A 17235-nucleotide genomic window follows, 5' to 3' on the forward strand; every position below is an offset into this window, starting at 1 on the left:
TTGGTCCTTTTACTCGCTCGTCGACAACAGAAACCACATGCGCTTCGATGGAAAACCGGACGCAAGGATTCACCATTTTATATGGCGGTTCTGGAACGATATGTTTCTGATTTTATGATCGCTCCCTCTCTGTTCGTCCTGGCCATCAGGCGAACACATGCTCGCCAGGTTTGTGCGTGATGGTGGTGGTGGTGGCGATAAGGTTTGGCCGAAGCCTAGAGTCCACACTTGCAACAACACGTCAGGATATTCGGGAAGGATGTTTCAGTTTGTCGGTGGCGCTCGCAGAAGGAACAAGTGATTCAGCACAAACAGTTCTTGGCTTTGAAGAAGGACTTTTCTGTGCGACGTGTTCGAATGTGTATCAAAGTGTAGTTGTTGTGCTAGGAACTAAGACATACTTTGTGAATACTTAAACACACTGAAGTTCTACAGAAGAGTTCTGAACAGTGAGTGTCTATAGTGCGTGCGATTTATCATAGTTTAGTTTGGGGCGACCTCCACAACCATGACAATGGACATCAAACAGTCACGTGTGAATGTGAAGATAGCACCACCGATACCGGATCAACAGGATCAGCTGCATCAACATGTGATTACCAAAATGGCCGACCGGAAACCAGCCACCGGCGCGAAGCGGTCTTTCGATGTAGCGTTTCTGATGCTGCCGGACGAGAAGCTATCGGCAGCTCGCAATGGAAAAGCCCCCAAACGACAGCTTCCACCTGCTCCATCGCCTACCATCGACGTGGAGAGTGATTCGACCCAGTCGGAGGACCTGTCCCTGAAGGGTGGCTTTAGTCCGGTCAGATCACCGGAAGTGGAGCGTCATTTCTCGCTGGAAATGCTGAATGCTAGCCGTCATCGGGCGTTGTTGGTGGATGGACTGAGTTCGGGCCATACGACTCCACTCATCCATCATCCCCAGCAGCCTCACACGCAGCATCCGCCCCTCCACCATCCCAACAACCACCAACATCTCCCGCACCCACCTGGGGGAGACGAACGTTTAGCCTATCTCTTCAACTCCGGGGCCCGGTTCTACGAGCATCCGTTCGGTGGATTCGGTCGGAGTGATTCCGATACGCAGCGCAGCGCGTTCCAGAAAGTGTCCAGCATTATGCCCACCGGTTCTCCACTGCCACCGCTAAGCCCGGATCGTCACAGCTGCCCTTCGACGAGCCCTCCGATCTCGATCAGTCCGTCAGGATCGCAGACGGGTTCGGTCGGTGGTTTCCGGACGTACGAGTATGGACCCTTCCTGTCGCCGAGTCCTGGCAGTCCATCGGCCCCACCACCCGGTCCGGCCCGGTCTGCATCGCCGGCGGCCAAACCCGCTGGTCCTGCACCACCACTTCCGATGCTGTACCGCGCGACCGATCCGATCGATCCACCGATGCCGGGTTCACCGTACTTCCCAGGTGTTCCACCCTTCGCTTTACCACCGTTCGCCGGTGGACCTGCCCCACCGATGCCGGAATCCGTCGATGGTATCATCCGTAATCCGGCGGCAGCAGCCATTCTCTCCACCTTGCTACCCTCCGCCATGAGCACCTTCACCCTGTCGGCACAGAACGTTTGTGCCAAGTGCAACATCAGCTTCCGCATGACGAGTGATCTCGTCTACCATATGCGTTCGCATCACAAAAGTGAACACGTGCACGATCACGCCCGCCGCAAGCGGGAGGACAAGCTGAAGTGTCCGGTGTGCAACGAGAGCTTCCGTGAGCGGCATCACCTAACGCGTCACATGACCGCACACCAGGACAAGGCGGGCGATCTGCTGGAGAAGACGAGCAACGCCGGGATTGGGATGAAGGGTGCACCCTCACGCCATCAGCACCAACACCAGCAGCAGCATCTTCATGTCGCTTCCACGGGCCGGCTTGCGTAACGTGATCGGCACAACCCGGGCGGCGTATCGAGATGAACATCTGTTACGATTCTTCGCATCAGCCCGCACAACGCGGCTGATCAAACCCGCTCCGGGTGGTGATTAGAATATGTTTAAATCAGCTGCTCCCTTTTGCTGTTCGCCTACAACGCGAGGGTTTGCTTTAGTTCTCCTTTTCTCTCCGACGATTTTTTGTTTGGTTATTTGTTATGAAAGGAAAATCAGGAACAAGTGCGACGGTGTGTAGCTTGTGCAGGAATAATGGAGCATTGTTCAGTACTTCCTTCTAGCGCTTGAGTGAAGTTGCTCGCGGCTTCATTCGCAATGAAACGGTACGCCAAAAATGATTAAGTTAAAACTATATATTTAATTATTAAAATGTGATATTAAATGTACTTCAAATTAGCGCGTTGCGGTTTAGGAAGGTGCGTGTGTAGGAAGTAAGGTTACGAATTCTCGCAGTAGTAGCCAGTTTCGAAAAGAAAACATTAGTCAATAGAACAAGGGATGACTTTTAGCCAAAGCAAAGCAATCTCCGTAGCATAATCGACCCACACACACACACACACATACAAACAGAAATACACACATTAGTGCACAACCATCTCGCGCATGGAATGGTATTTAATAAATGTTGTCTTATCGTACGGAAATGGATAATTTTTATTAATGATCATGTTTTGTTTGTGGATGTGGGAGAGAAGGGATAAGACATGCACTTATCGACCCATCCGAAATTCGATTATAAAACGCAGCACTGGCGTTCACTCGGAGCGCGAGTATCTTTACAACCTCGAAAAGGGATGCTGATGAGCGCCCGCGGTTCATAAATCATCTGTTCCTCTGTTTTGGGTTTATCTTTCATTTATATCCTGTTTCTTGCTGCTAGAAAAATGTTGGCAGAAGCATGCTATTAAAATTCGTTTTCATCAGAGTACTTACAGTAGAGCAAAGACGCCGGGGATTTTTTCCGGTGCTGAGGCGAGGAGGTATTAATCTGTTTTCAATTTATTCATTTATCAATTTTGCACTTCTATTACAACAGAATGCATTGATAACCGAATTAGAACCTTTCCGTTGGTCTTTTTGTTAAGAATCGAAAAGAAAAGTGGGAAAATGAGAATCTTTAACTTCTTTTTTACAATGTTATAATTTTTGGTTCTTGACAAGAAATGATGAAACATAAAATATTAAACATATTAAAAAAAACATGTTAAATAGTTGTCATATAAATAAGAAAAAGTTGTTACAGAAGAATTTAGTGATGATAAATGGTCCAAAATTTGGGATTGATTCTTTCTCTGCTGGGCCCATGACGTGCACCTTCCGTTGTATCTTTGGGGCCTTGGCCACCGTCTGAATATCTGTTCCGTCTAACAGCTCAGTTATCTGATTCTCCACAAACCATGGTCATAAATACTGCCCTTGTTAGTCGACATCAAAAACTAATGGCCATATCGAGATCGTTGTCATCAACTGATGCTCTGTTCCTCAGTTGGGTCCTATCTCGGTCAGACCCTCTGGCAAACAGGTACTTTGCCTTCGGCGCATTGAGCCTCAATCTAATCCTTAAGTCCGTGACGTTAATGTCATCTGTGAAGCTAAGAAATTGTAAAGATCGGGTAAAAATCTTGTCCCGTATGTTGAAGTCCGCAACTCGCATGGCTTTTTCTAGAGCAGAGGTCTCCAAAATTTACTGTCACTAGAAGCACAGGTTTTTTTTTATTCGGTTCTGAATACCTTTTAAATCAATTTCAAAATTATTAAGATTATTAAGTTCAAATTAGTTGCTTTATTTGCATTTGAAGTAAATTAAGTTAATTTTCCTTTCTTAACTTCTTTCTACTGAACCCAAACTTAAATTACCATATGTCCATGCCGTGGCTAATTTAATCACAAGGATCAGCCTTCGATTAATGCCATATGAATAAACTTTATTTCTTCATCTTACGCTGTATGCTTTCCCATACAGCCATTACCCTTTGTTTGCCTTCGGAATTAACATCTCATACACGCGCACACCACGAACAGTTTATCAACCTGTTCGTCGAGCCTTTGAGCAAACAGTGAACCACATTGTCGTGATAAATGTGTTCCTCTCTGTTTCTCTGTCCCCCCCCTTCATACTGCAGCGACACTCTCCAACTGCCACTCTATTAGCCGTCAATCAAGCTCGCTTAGCACTACCAGATATCCTATTAGCACTTCATATTTTGTTGCGCACAATCCACCATCTCGAATGGGGTTAAAGCGTGTTCCTTCTGTGCCGTTTCCTTTTCACACCCTTAGCATCATCATCATCATCCTCACAGCGGAATCTCAAAGCAGCTGAAATTTTCATTCGCTAAATGCTACCGCTTCCGTTCGTTCCCTCCTTCCCCGCGCCAGTTCTTCTAAACACTTTCCCGGAAAATTGCCCTCCAACCGAACCGGTTCGTTGCAAATATTGACATTGGCGGGGCGCCACCATCGTTGCGGGATGGAATATGTGCGAATAAACACAACAGAGCAGAGGGAAATCATGCAATAAAGCAGTGCTGCGTACTGCAAACAAAAAAGGAACTAAACAAAAAGGAAACGAATCTCCCACACCGTGTATGAGGAGCTGCCAATTTTCCTGATGGAGAATATGCTTTCTTGTTTACCATTTGGCCGATAAAAACGGATGCCACCAGCTTTCCGTCCCAATGCCGCTCGATCATCTCGAAGGGTCGAAAGAGATAGGGGGATGCGAGAGGGATGGCCATCCAACCACCATTTCGCATGATGCCATTCCATAGCGCGTGAACCAACTACGGCGTTTGGATGGCAGATTTCATATATCAAAATTATAGTTTATCATATGTGGCTCTCGCCCTCGGCGGGGTTCCACTTTTCCCACCTCGCCATGCTAAGTTCGTCGTCGGATCGTCGATGAAACGATGGAGCACTTAAAATTATTAAAAACGTAGTTTCAATTTCCAAAACGGCTAAACCTCGTTATCCCTCGAACAGAGGGACAGGAGACACGGCAGTGCAGCAATCCGTTATGTCAAATTTGGTTTTTCGGGTTTGGTTTTGCAAACGTATGTGATGCGCATTTGGTGCAACATTTGCAAAACTGTCGGAACTCTGTGGCAGACTGTTGGTTTGGGTCTTGGTGACACTTTGCGACACACTGATCCGACATATGTCGTCTCGGGCTTTAGTTTTTGGCATCCGATTGTCCTCCGAGCGTTTTTTTTTTATCTGCTTGCCCAATACAGATGGTAACGTTAAGCTAACGTCTGTTCGAATATGGTCACCAGATTTATCAAATGGAGAAGGAATTTATTTTTGGCTACTTTGATTGGTTTGTTTTCTAGCTGTAAACATTGAGTTTTTGACGAGGAAAATCATTCGAAATATTACAAAAATATAACATAGAGCAATATCAAACGTTCTAAAACAATCTTCTCAAAGGAAACAAGGAAACAAATAAATAAATAAATTAGCAAGAAAGGAAACATATAGAAGAAAATTGACAAGTATTTTAAAACGAAAGCACAAATAATGCTGGAAAAATTACACCAAAGATTGTACAATCTTGATTTTTTAGTTCTTGTTTAATATTTATAAATATTTATCCATTCGAAATAACTATTCAATTTTTTTCACTTTCTAAAAGGAATAATGCAGAATATTAAAACATATAATTTATAACATATAAACAAACAACCCAACGCGTCAGCTAAATATTATCACATGGTAAACAAATCTACCAAGAACAGTACTCAAAACAAACACATCGCACATCATCGCGACAGATTTTCACTCACATGAACGGTGACACATTTTCACAGCCCGTTTTGCAGTAACTCCTTGCCTACTGTCGGTTTATTCTTGGTTGTAAGCTTTTATGTGTTCCCCCGGCCATATCTCTCTCCTACGAAGACTCTAAAAATTTTCTCTGTTTACTGAAGTGATCCACACGACCGCCCTGCTAAGTGAAAGTTTTTCTTCTGGAAAAAGAAAACCCTCCCCCCGCCCCTTCGCCCCCCACACACACGCACACACAGAGGAGCAACAATTGTTTATGTTTGTTCCTGAAGGGAGATTCCCCAGCACCAACGGCTCATCGGCCCTTATGCCTTTTCCGTTGGTTTGGCAGGAGATTTATTAAGTAAAGTTTTACCCAAACAATGAGAAGATTATGCTACGAGTGGACCCTTGTAACTTTTCGAGGCTTTATCATTTCACCGCCTCCATAATATCCACCCAGCTGAGCAGAACCACCGCGCGTGCCATACGGACAGGATGGGGGGCCCCTTTGCAACCGTGTCCAGAACGGTTGATACCTTCAAATCAACCACCCGGGAAATGGCGAATTTTCCCGACGACAACGTCAACCGACAACGTGCCGATGGTCCACTTCACCATCCAGCGGGATTTACGGAACACCACTCGCCAACTCCACGTATCTTCTGAGAGGGTGCAAATCTCATCCACTCATCCACCCGGTAACGTGATATGTTTGCTTTTCTAATTAACAAATTAAATCACTGCGGATGCGGTACGGGACACTGGTCCCGCTTTATGGCTACTGTCCATCCGTTGATGCTACCGTTGTGAACGGTTTGGGAAAAACTTTTCCCGCGGTAAGCGTTCGGCACGGGGAAAATCGCACGGTCGTTTGCCATAGGCATAGGCGTAGCCACGTAAGCCCCAACCGTAACATTCGGAGCTCGATAAATTAAATTAAAGCTTTTAATTTATTGTGCGACCAGATTAGTTGCTACTTACGGGAATTATTTAATAAATACATAAAATATGCTTTTGTCTCCAAAAACCCACCGATGCGTCGGACATTCGTTGTGGGTTTTGTCGTTCAAGTGATTTGTAGCTTCAAGGCATTAAATTAGAAGTGTTTTCCATGGCATTAGAAGAATGATTAGTTTTCAAACAAAATTTTGACATTCTCATTACACTTTACTTATCGTATTACTCCTCTATTTAGCATAATTTTGGACTTGTAAATAGTATTCTAAGAGCATTCTGCTGAACAAATATTAGTTGCGCCTAAAGTTATGCAATACATGATAGTTTATTGTTTCTTATTGAAAATTATTATAACGATTTGGCTCAATTTGCCAGTGACTATGCAATTTTCAGTTAAGTAAGGTATTTTCTACAGCCTTTCTGTCAAAATTCAGTTGAAAATCAAAACTATCGATAGCATACTTACAGGCGTTGCGGAACAAGCACAATGCATAATGGAATTACATCGAAACAAATGAATCGCGAAAGACAATTTGGCTAGTATTTTTGGATAAAGGGATTTTAAAGCGTTTCAAGTACTAGAGTAAACGAAAAGTAAACATTTAAGTGAAAGGCAAGTATAGTTACCAAAGTAACTAGTAGTAAATACAACTCATAGCGCATATTTCCCACCTAAATGACATATTTTAACCTTTGCACTATATATTTTACGCACGAGATAGTGCAAAGATTTCCAAGATGCGCTATCCAAGTGATTTTTTTTTCCTAATTTTCACAACGTTCCATGCCGATCGGCATATCTTCTCCGACAAGGCGACAATTTCTAGCCAGTGGCAGATTTGTTGTCACCCATAAAACATAATTTAACGTTTTATTTGCATACTGTCCCGTTTATGGGCCGACGCACAAATGCAAGCAATAAGGTAATAAATTTTACGATATGCTCAAACGCCACTGCCCCAAACTCTGGCGCTTTGATGCCTTACCCTGTTACTATTGCTGCTTTGCTTATGCTTCAAACCCAATGGAAATCAATGTGGCTACCGATTTCATCAGACACACAACCTTGTGGTGGAACCTTTCCTGGAGAGTTTGGGGAAAATAAAAACAAACGGCAGTAAGATGCGTTGTGGCAGCGCAAAGATGCCGGATTGTTCAGCTTTTGGCTTAAACTGTACAAGAGATTGTACAAAAACCGCATACCAGCTCGTTATGGAAAATAGTTTTTTCACTTACTTTGTGCAGGAAACTTTTCCCTCCAACCTCAAGCGCGAAGAAAAAAGCGACCAAATATCGATGAAATATTCAAAACATAATCATTTGTCGTGGTTTTGTAGCGGAAAAGTTTGCTACTAACTCAGTGCGAGTAACTTCTTGTCGCTCGAGCCAACGTCTTGAAAGATAAGCCACATGCAGTGACAACTTCGTATTGAAATAGGATTTTCCCCCCAATTGTTTAACAAGATTTGAAAAAAGTTGTACAGTTTCGCGAAGTTTCCTCTCGCATTCTCCACCATGGCCAAGAATCAATAACCACTCAACACTTCCGGTGCCGCACAGTTCGGGTCGCGTTATGGTCGATTAAAGTTTTGAAGAGTATTTTTCCCGCCACTACTTTCGGGGGTTACAATTTGTTCGCCCTATTCGCCCGTTTCGTTCCATTCGCATTCGCAATTTAATAAAGCCAAATTCTTTGCCAATGAAAACGACCACCAGTAAGTTTCGGGTTCAAGACTTTTGCGGCAAAAAAGTGAATCATTTGCAGTTGCTACTCATTCTTTTGTCGGCATCCTTCCCCATCGAAAGAAGTGTAATTTACGGGCAATCAATACGAAATCGACAGCCGAAACGATGAATAATGCTTTTTATGTAGCGGGCCCGGGTACGCTCGGGATGCTGATTTTCATTACCAATGGATTGCGAAATTTGATTAGTGTTGCACTGTCTTTTTAACGACGAGCGAGTCCTTTCCGGGTGTACGGCTACGCGGTGGAAAATATTTCCCTTGACAGTCTGCTGAAACGGCATTCTAGAGTTACCCTTATAACATAGCACACACATTTTAAGATGATTTGGATCAATGCATTTTACAAATATGTCGTAAAATAGATAACTTTCGCGCAATCGAAAAAACAGGATTATCACTTACGAAATTACATAAATTATAATTAAGCAAATGTTGGGTAAAGTATTGTCAAAATCGCACTTAAATGAAATGGTAATTGAATTGAATAGTTAACATATTAGCTCATTGCATGCATCCTGTCATGCAGATTGCCTAACTTGAGGAGTATGTATTCTTGCAGTAACATTCTTGTAGCAAATTGCACTTTAACATAGAAAGTATGTGACTTGATTTTAAAACCGTTTGTTTATTTATCATTCAATGTAACAAATAGTAGATTCCTGTTCATTCACTCTCTTTTTTCGCCATTTATATGCTACAGGCAGTCCGTTCTTTAAGAACAAAATCAATAACACAAATCAGAATAGAGTTACACCACCAGACAATCATTTCCTATCAAACGGAACCACTTAAATCATTTCTCTGCATCAACTCCCTTGCAGATGGTCACTTCGTTTGGACGCTTGAGACAAACGGTTCGAACCCGCGGAACCTTCGGCCCGCATCGAAAACATTCTTAAGAGTTAAAGCTAACAACTGCTTCTTAGTATTCCATGCACAACCGAAAACACCGATCGATTCTCACACACACGGCCCCGGGATACTCCGGTGGGCGACAGTTTGATTAATGTCTTTTCGATTGACTTGTCCACCTCGGCGCACTCAAACTGAAGCCTGTCCGCCACCAAGACCCGTCACCGGGCCGACGGCAACGACGCACTCTCTAGCGTCGCTTCACATCCTGTTTACCCTCCGGGGCCAAAAACTATTTTCATGGTGGCATGCGTTTTTCCCGTTGACGATGCAGAGGCTGTGGAGCAATGTGCAGGGCTGAAATAAATCGGAACATAATTTCCCAACCGTCTACATCATCGTTCTTGCTCAAGTAGTAGTAGCCTGGCTTGGGTTGGGTGAGAGTCAGAATGTTATAAGAATCCATATTCGTTCAGCGAAACAGTCAAGTAATGAGAAATTTCGCAAAGCGTAAAACAACAACAAAAAACAATTAAACATTTCCAATTGACAGGATCGTAACGAGAAATGTGTCCCAGGAGAGTGAATCGTTTCCCACATCAGCAATCTCACGTGAAAGCAGACAAGTGATTGCTCAATCAAAGGTGGCATTGTAGGGGGTGTAAAGGAATGATTCTCCTGTTGCTCAGTTACCATTGTTTTTATTGTTATTGTTTTTCGTGATAGTGCGATAGTTGTGAATCGTCTCTATTTTTGTTTCTATTTTAACTTTGTTGGTCGATTCTTTTGCCTTTTGTTTTATACGTTTGTAATTTTTCTAGTCTTTGGCCTAATTTATTATCTTTTTCGCTTTTATGTTTTGATGTTATTTTTATTCACTTATAATGACCAACATGAATAGTATTATATCTTTTTTCAATTTGGAACATCAATTCAATTTTTTCCACCTATCTTTTAGTGGTATTTCTGTTAAATATTGTTTTTAAACATCTTAATTTATTTTATTTTTTGTTATTCTTCTTTTGGATTTTAAGTTGTTGGTATGTTTGCGTTACTACACAACTGCAGAAAAAATAGTTTATGCCGGTCTTACACTTAGATAAATTCAAATCGTGTTCCCTTTATCCTGTTTTGGAAACTTACACGCATACCAATTAGTAAATCAACGATCCTCTAACACCACCACCATCCGTGATGCGTGATGATCTATCAATTAGCGATCCAAACAATCTCACTATTTACACAATATAACATATCAACGTCAACAGCGGACCGGCGGTCGATTCTTCAAAACAATCGGCCCACACCACCCAGCATCGATTACAAATCACCCACAACCTGCAATATCCGACGGGGCCCACGGTGCTTTGTTTGATGCTGTTTCCACACAACTCATGCATCGTAACCGCCAAAAACAAACGAGTATCGATTATCGGCTCAATGTGCGTGTTGTTGCTACTTATCGAATTACAATAAAAACGGCTAATCTGTTTATCGGACCCGAACCGGCAGCCACCCGACGGGCTCCCGCCGACACGCATCCCAAACATAAGCCAAGGTGTCAAGCCGCGCGAACGTCGTTCCTTTCCGCTTACTGGGCACTCTTCTTTCCTCTCACTGGGCGAAATCCCCTGAGCCCTGTTTTTTGAGGTCGATATTGAGACATCACTTCACACCATCCGGTAGTACCCCGCAAGGGTCCGGTGGGTGGGTTGGTGGGTGGCTCCCGATGGGCAAATGTGAGTACGATATGGTACGCCGTCTCATAAATTACTCAATCTGGTACTTCCGGTTGAGCTCGAGCACGTGTCCTTTACGGCGGTGCAGGACAAAGCACAGAGAAACCCGCCACCCCACCCCGGGCCGAGCCCTGAAGGGCCACGTGCCGTCAATTTACGGTGGATTATAAACCGACACTTCCGCTGGCTGTGATTCGATTTGCTGCTCGTAAACTCCGTCCAGTGCCGTGGACTTTGGGAAATTGTGGATTGTCGGCACGTTTGTCTCGCCGAGTCGTCCATGCCGGATGATTATGCTTCATTAATATCAATAAACGGAAAGATGTTGGCAAACGTCGAGATGAAGGGCTTCGGTGGTAGCTCATCCACTGCGCTCTCGCAGACAATCGTAACGTCACCAAGGAAGTGTCCGATGACCCTTCAACCGAATCCCTGGTCTTGTTTGACTTGACACCGGGCCGTACGGCATTAATATGTTCGGCTATTATTTATGCTAATTTGATTATGGCCAACGTGTATACTCCCGGTGCTGCTGCGTCACTCGCTGTGGAAAATCTCGTTGTCACCATCTTCGTGGCATAACACGGAGTCGGAGTCGGGGGAAAAAGAATTGGATTAACAGAAGTTTCTAGCTAACGATTTTGGTGCGAATGTGGTGCTAACTTTTGAGATAAATCTCACCAGAAACAATAACACGAAGTTTTGCTTCTTTTTTGTGTTGTTTCCCATTGTTCCGGATACGCTTTGCTTCAGGAAGCCCCTTGGAAACAGGATACAGCCAAGGGAATAATGTACCGCAACAACAACAGAAAAAAAATAAAACATAGCAACTCTTGGGTCATGCATACACACAACGGAAACGGTTTGTTGGTTTTGCCGGAATGTAAGATGTACCTCGGAAAGAACGTTAGCAATTGGTATGGGAGAGTAAAATTGCGATTAAAACTTCCTGCCAGGGCGGAAGCGATGGTACACATATACGGGGGCAATTCACGGTACCAAAACCATCCGGTGAATTTCCGAACGGTGGTTACAATCGTTTCGTACCGTGCAAGGACGATAAAATGGGCAAACAAGAGATCGTGTGGAAAAGTCATCGGAAAATTAATAAAATTAACGAAAAATCTTATAAAAGCTATATTGTTTATGGTGGTTTTGTGGATATACAAAAATATTTAATATTTAATATTTAAACAAGTTTTTGGAACAAATTAGTATCGAAGGACATAAAATGCAATTGAGAAGGATTTTAGGTGCGCTTTCGAAAAACTCAGCATTTCTACAATTAAATAAGCTTATCATAAGGGCAAAATAAAATAAACAAAAAATATAGAAAATTGATCATCCATCGAATCAAATATTTAAATCCCATCGAAGATAATTGTTTATCTGCACCATGGTATCAACCTTTGGAACTAAATGAATGAAAGTTATTTGCTGTGATTATTCTATTGCCAAATAAAACTGGAGAGTCCTTCATGAATAATATAATCTTTTTTATGTTTTAACGCTTTTAAAGGGGTTTTTCGTGCCAGTGATCTGAAATAATTTGAAGTTAAATGAGATTGTGTCTAAGTTGATATAGAATCCTTGCAACTTTCTAATACGTTTGCAAGCCATTTGTGAAACGAGTGATTGTGAAACGCTTTCAATGTGAGAATTGAGAAATCTACCGAGCCACATTCAAAATCTACTTGAAACGCATTTAAAAATGGCTTCAATTTGCGACTCGAAAACCCTGTAAAAAGAAATCAATTACATAAATTTAGATATTTTTTTTTGGTATAAATTTTGTTCCATTGATTTGTGCAATGCTTTGGAGGCCTTGCACTTGCATCACTATTTACCTGGTACGGTACCAAACCTTTACTAACAGAATTCACCCATTGTTCGTGAGTCACTGCAACGGACACGGTTTCGCACAGACTTCTGCTGTTTGTCCGTACGGAAGTGGACCGCTTGCATCCTTTACATTATTATTTAAATGCACCCCAATGCCATCGCATCCCAATCCGCTGCAAATGGCGGCGGTGTAAAAGCATCCTGTAATGTAAAGCTCAAGCAAGAACAGCGGAAGATAGTGCGAACGCAGCAACGAACGGTAGCCACTGTAAACCGGCAAAGAAAGGCGGTCGGATAAATCTGCCGGAAAACTCTCCACGCTCGGTGTGTGGTCCCATGTGTGGTTTTTCCCTTTTGCCCACTCGTCTCTACGCTCCCCGAGACCATCCAACCCTACCTGTGATGTAAAACATGAAAACATTTTCCCATTTAATTGTACTACAAATTTATTCCACCCAACGAACGGTAATGGTCCAGAGCACGCGGATGAGACCGCACACAAACGATGGAACAACGTGCATGCGAACAACGATCCCCACATCATTGTAATTTCTTCCCGACCGTACACGTTTCCTTCCGGGTCCATATTGTCCGTGGGCCGGTTTTCTATCGCGGTCGGTTAAAACCAGTGGCCCCCACCTTCAGACAACGGAATTGTGATTTATTAGCAGCCCGGTCGGTGTTTGGCGCCCAACAACGCACTATATGGAGGCTGCCTGCACCAGTACCGGTGCGCTGATATCGAAAGGATAAGGTCAACAAAGGACGTACCGGTCGGCACGGTGTGGGAGGGGATTAAAATTTGAATGAGGATTACTGTCAAATTCTTTCCTTCCCAACATCCACACGGCGATGCTGGTCCGGAACTGGTACCAGATTTATGAAACTTTCACTCTAAGCTGCTCCGTTCTTTGTTTCCGATTGTTTTGCTGAGCTAGTGTAAAAATGTTCCATCATTTTTGTTACGAAGCATGAATTTTAAGCGTTTGTTTGCTGGTAATCTGATCGATGCTTCGTCAGCTATAATTCACTTTATTTTAAAGTAATTCCAACTAGAAAAGAATGAACCAATCTATAAACCAGTTAAGATTTTTTTAGGAATTGTTAATCAATATCTAAACTTTATAATAAGGTTTCCACCATATCAAGATCATTACAACATGCAGTAGAAATTAAGCGAGAATTTTGAATATAGCACTAATCTAACAGAATAATTCGTTGTTCCAGTAAGCAGTAATTAGTTGCAAAACGAACCATTTATAACTATGATTATGATTTAAATGACATATTACTAATTCAACGCTAAACGTTTGCTAAGCGCGGTGTTTTGTAGTAACCTTCACATTAGTTAAGGGTGATCAGGCTATAAGAAATCGTCGTTTCGACATCAACAAAACATTTTCTAAAATCAATCCCGGCGTACTTGAAAGAAATGAAACATTTACTTGGCATTTTACATTACTTGTTTGAAATATTTGAATAACAACTTTGGAATAGTAAATGTTTTGTTTTTTAAATATTAAATTCTCTGCATGTAATCAGAAAAAGACAAATAAAACAGGAGTGGCACAAAAAACGAACCGAATAGCTACAAGTAATAAGTTTTCCCTTTGCCATTTTACTCGCACCACGGCTACGGTTATCCCCTTACTGCTTGTTTGATTGCTGACCGCAAGGAGACCCCATTATCCGACCAAAATATGACAAACTGCAGTTTGCACAGCAAAACACACACAAACAAAAAACCCTAAAACAAGAAACATACATTCAGAAACATACTGACCAGCGGATGGTATGAAAATCATCCTTTTTATGCTAATAGCTGGCCAGCGACCAGTGCCTCAGGCAGCGTAGTTCAATTACTATTCATTCGCCTGATTTTGCCATCCCATCGCAGGCAATCTCGCCTGGCAACAAACAAGCATCCGAACGGAACCGTTCCTGGCTAATGGTGGATGCCGCAAGGAAGCGAAAGATTGCGATCCCACACACCATCACCACCACGGGACCGCACACAGTAGCGCCTAAAGTTATGTAAATAACAATATGATTCTCGCCACACACACACACCCGTCCATCGTGATCATGAGCGACGAGCGATAGGACTCCACCTGAGGAACGTTTCGTCGAGCAGGAACTCGCAGAAGGGAGCACACGCCGCAAAATGGGGATGCTGCTGCCTTTATGTACAACGGAAAATATTAAGGGCGGAGTTTCGGTAGCGGCATGATAAGAGCATGGCCGTCCGAAAGGGACGTCCGTGAAGCGACTGATAACGTGCGTGCGTGTACACAGGCGCACTGGAACGGTTTTGTGGATGTAACGCACCAACACTGACGCGCGAATAAGCTTGTGGCCATTGCGTTCCCGGAGGCAGGTGCTGGTGGGAAGTTTTTCCCGAATATCCCACATTGGCGAACGTGCCGAATTTAACACGTCCATATTTACACGCTCACAGACTCACAAAACTCCACAGCAGGAGCAGCAGCAGAACCATATCGGGAAGCATAAGTTGCTGGAAAATATTAGCGAAAAGCAGCACTGCCAAAAAAAAATTGCAAGCAAACACACAATACCGCTAGCCGCCAACGCGCAGAGTGATGGAAAATATAAGGGCGGAGGCAGTTTTATGTCATGTTTCATATTTTTCGCTCACCCAGACAAAGGACGCCAGCACACGGTTTTTTCCCGCGCTCTGACACCCTTCCCAAGTGCTGACCCCCACCGCCGAGTCCACACCAAGCGCCAAAAACCCTTAAATCTGCTCCACCCGAGGAAGAAGAAAATGGTGGAAGCTTTTCCTTTTTTGTGCTTCACCGCTTTATCGCTCGGTATTATGGGTTCGAAACACATTTTGCTGCGCTAGTTGTGTGTGTTTGCCATGTATGCGTACCTTGAGATCGTCTGCATTATTCAGGGCAGGCAAGAAACAGACGAGAGAAATCACGAAACGGTCGAAATGGAAGGACCTCGGATCTTGTTTCCTCCGCACGAATAAAAAAAAGAACCCACAAAGAAGGCCACCCTCTGCCCCAAAACCCCAAATGTTTGCCGAATGTTATTATTTTTTATGGCGCTTTATGGAAATTGAGAATATTGCCGTGTGGTGTTATTGCTACGACGCTATCCCTCGCGCTATCCTTTTTTTATGGGGATTATACGTTACCCGCTGGAAGCAGAACGAATTCATGCATAAAACGGGGTCAAGCTGGAAACGATCTCTTGGTGTTTGGAGCGCTCGAAGCGTACGGTGGTGTCATGTGAAAGAAATTTTAGGTACATTTTGATGTATGAATATCATTTTTTAACCTCGTGAGAATTATTGCGGAGCAGGAAATGAACTTGAACATAAAATGAAAGACATGTAAATCAGAGAGGGTATTTTTTCCCTTCTACTGGCTGTTAAGTTATTCGCTGGAAATTTATAGTAAAATTCTTCGCACTGTTACAAACAGGTTGGTCCTATAGAGTTATGCAACGTGGATATGGCTGTTTGAGAATTGTTACAGCGTTCATTGCGTACTCCAAACAATTCTTTCTTTTTGCTAATCGTGTAAGAAAAGAGAGCTTCTCTGATAGCGCTTCTTGAACGATTCATCCCATTGACCAAGGTTGGTTGAACATTGACCAAGGTAATGTTAAGTTTGATGAAGCTTTTGAGAAGAGTTACTTGGATGAATTTTCGATGACAATTCAGTCGTATGAAACTTCAACGAAGAACCATTTGGCTCATCAATCTACTTACAACAACAAAACCTTGGATCTCTATAGATCTTTAGTTATTAATCTCTAAAGTACATAAATATCCAAATATTCTTGAAATATTGTATTTGTTTATGTTTATGTTAACTATTTCGTTAACAGACCGACACCGCGCCCGGATGAGTACTTGGGTCAGCAGTACTAACTACTCAGCAGTACTACCAATAGTACCTTCAGAGATTCATGAATCTCGATAATAGACATTTTGAGTCAAAGATCTGTATCTGATTCACCCAACACTGGATGGAGGTAACTCCAGAACATTTTCGGAACTACACGAACCCGCCGACACTTGACATAAAATGTCGCAATAATACCAATCTTATCTACTATCAGTAATCCGTTTTAAATTCCGCAAACTGTATCCTGAAGTCCAATATTATATACGTTTTGTTGAAGTGGCAAGTCATAAAGTTACTGTAAAACATATCTTCTTTGGTCCAGACAAATTTTGCTTTAGAAAATATTCTACCACTTCAAACGCCACAATACCGCAAACGTCAAACTTCACAAAAGTTGATCTGCGTGTCGTTTGGCCATCGCAAGCCAAAAATGAAAAGCAACTATACCTATACCTCACATGGTGTATCGATCACACCAGACGGTGACGCTTTTGTGCAGAGGAAAACAAAACCAACAACACGCTCGCATGCCTTATGGCC

At 43.0% G+C, this 17235-nt stretch overlaps 1 protein-coding gene across 1 annotated transcript; it reads left to right on the forward strand.

The window, feature by feature from the left end:
* The first annotated feature begins 508 nt into the window (after positions 1 to 508).
* Positions 509 to 1894, forward strand: LOC128714902 (PR domain zinc finger protein 8). The gene has a single exon (XM_053809783.1). The coding sequence runs from the start codon at positions 509 to 511 to the stop codon at positions 1892 to 1894; it is 1386 nt and encodes a 461-aa protein (XP_053665758.1).
* The last annotated feature ends 15341 nt before the right edge of the window (positions 1895 to 17235 follow it).

The sequence above is a fragment of the Anopheles marshallii genome, chromosome 3 (assembly GCF_943734725.1).
Source record: "Anopheles marshallii chromosome 3, idAnoMarsDA_429_01, whole genome shotgun sequence".
Taxonomy (NCBI): domain Eukaryota; kingdom Metazoa; phylum Arthropoda; class Insecta; order Diptera; family Culicidae; genus Anopheles; species Anopheles marshallii.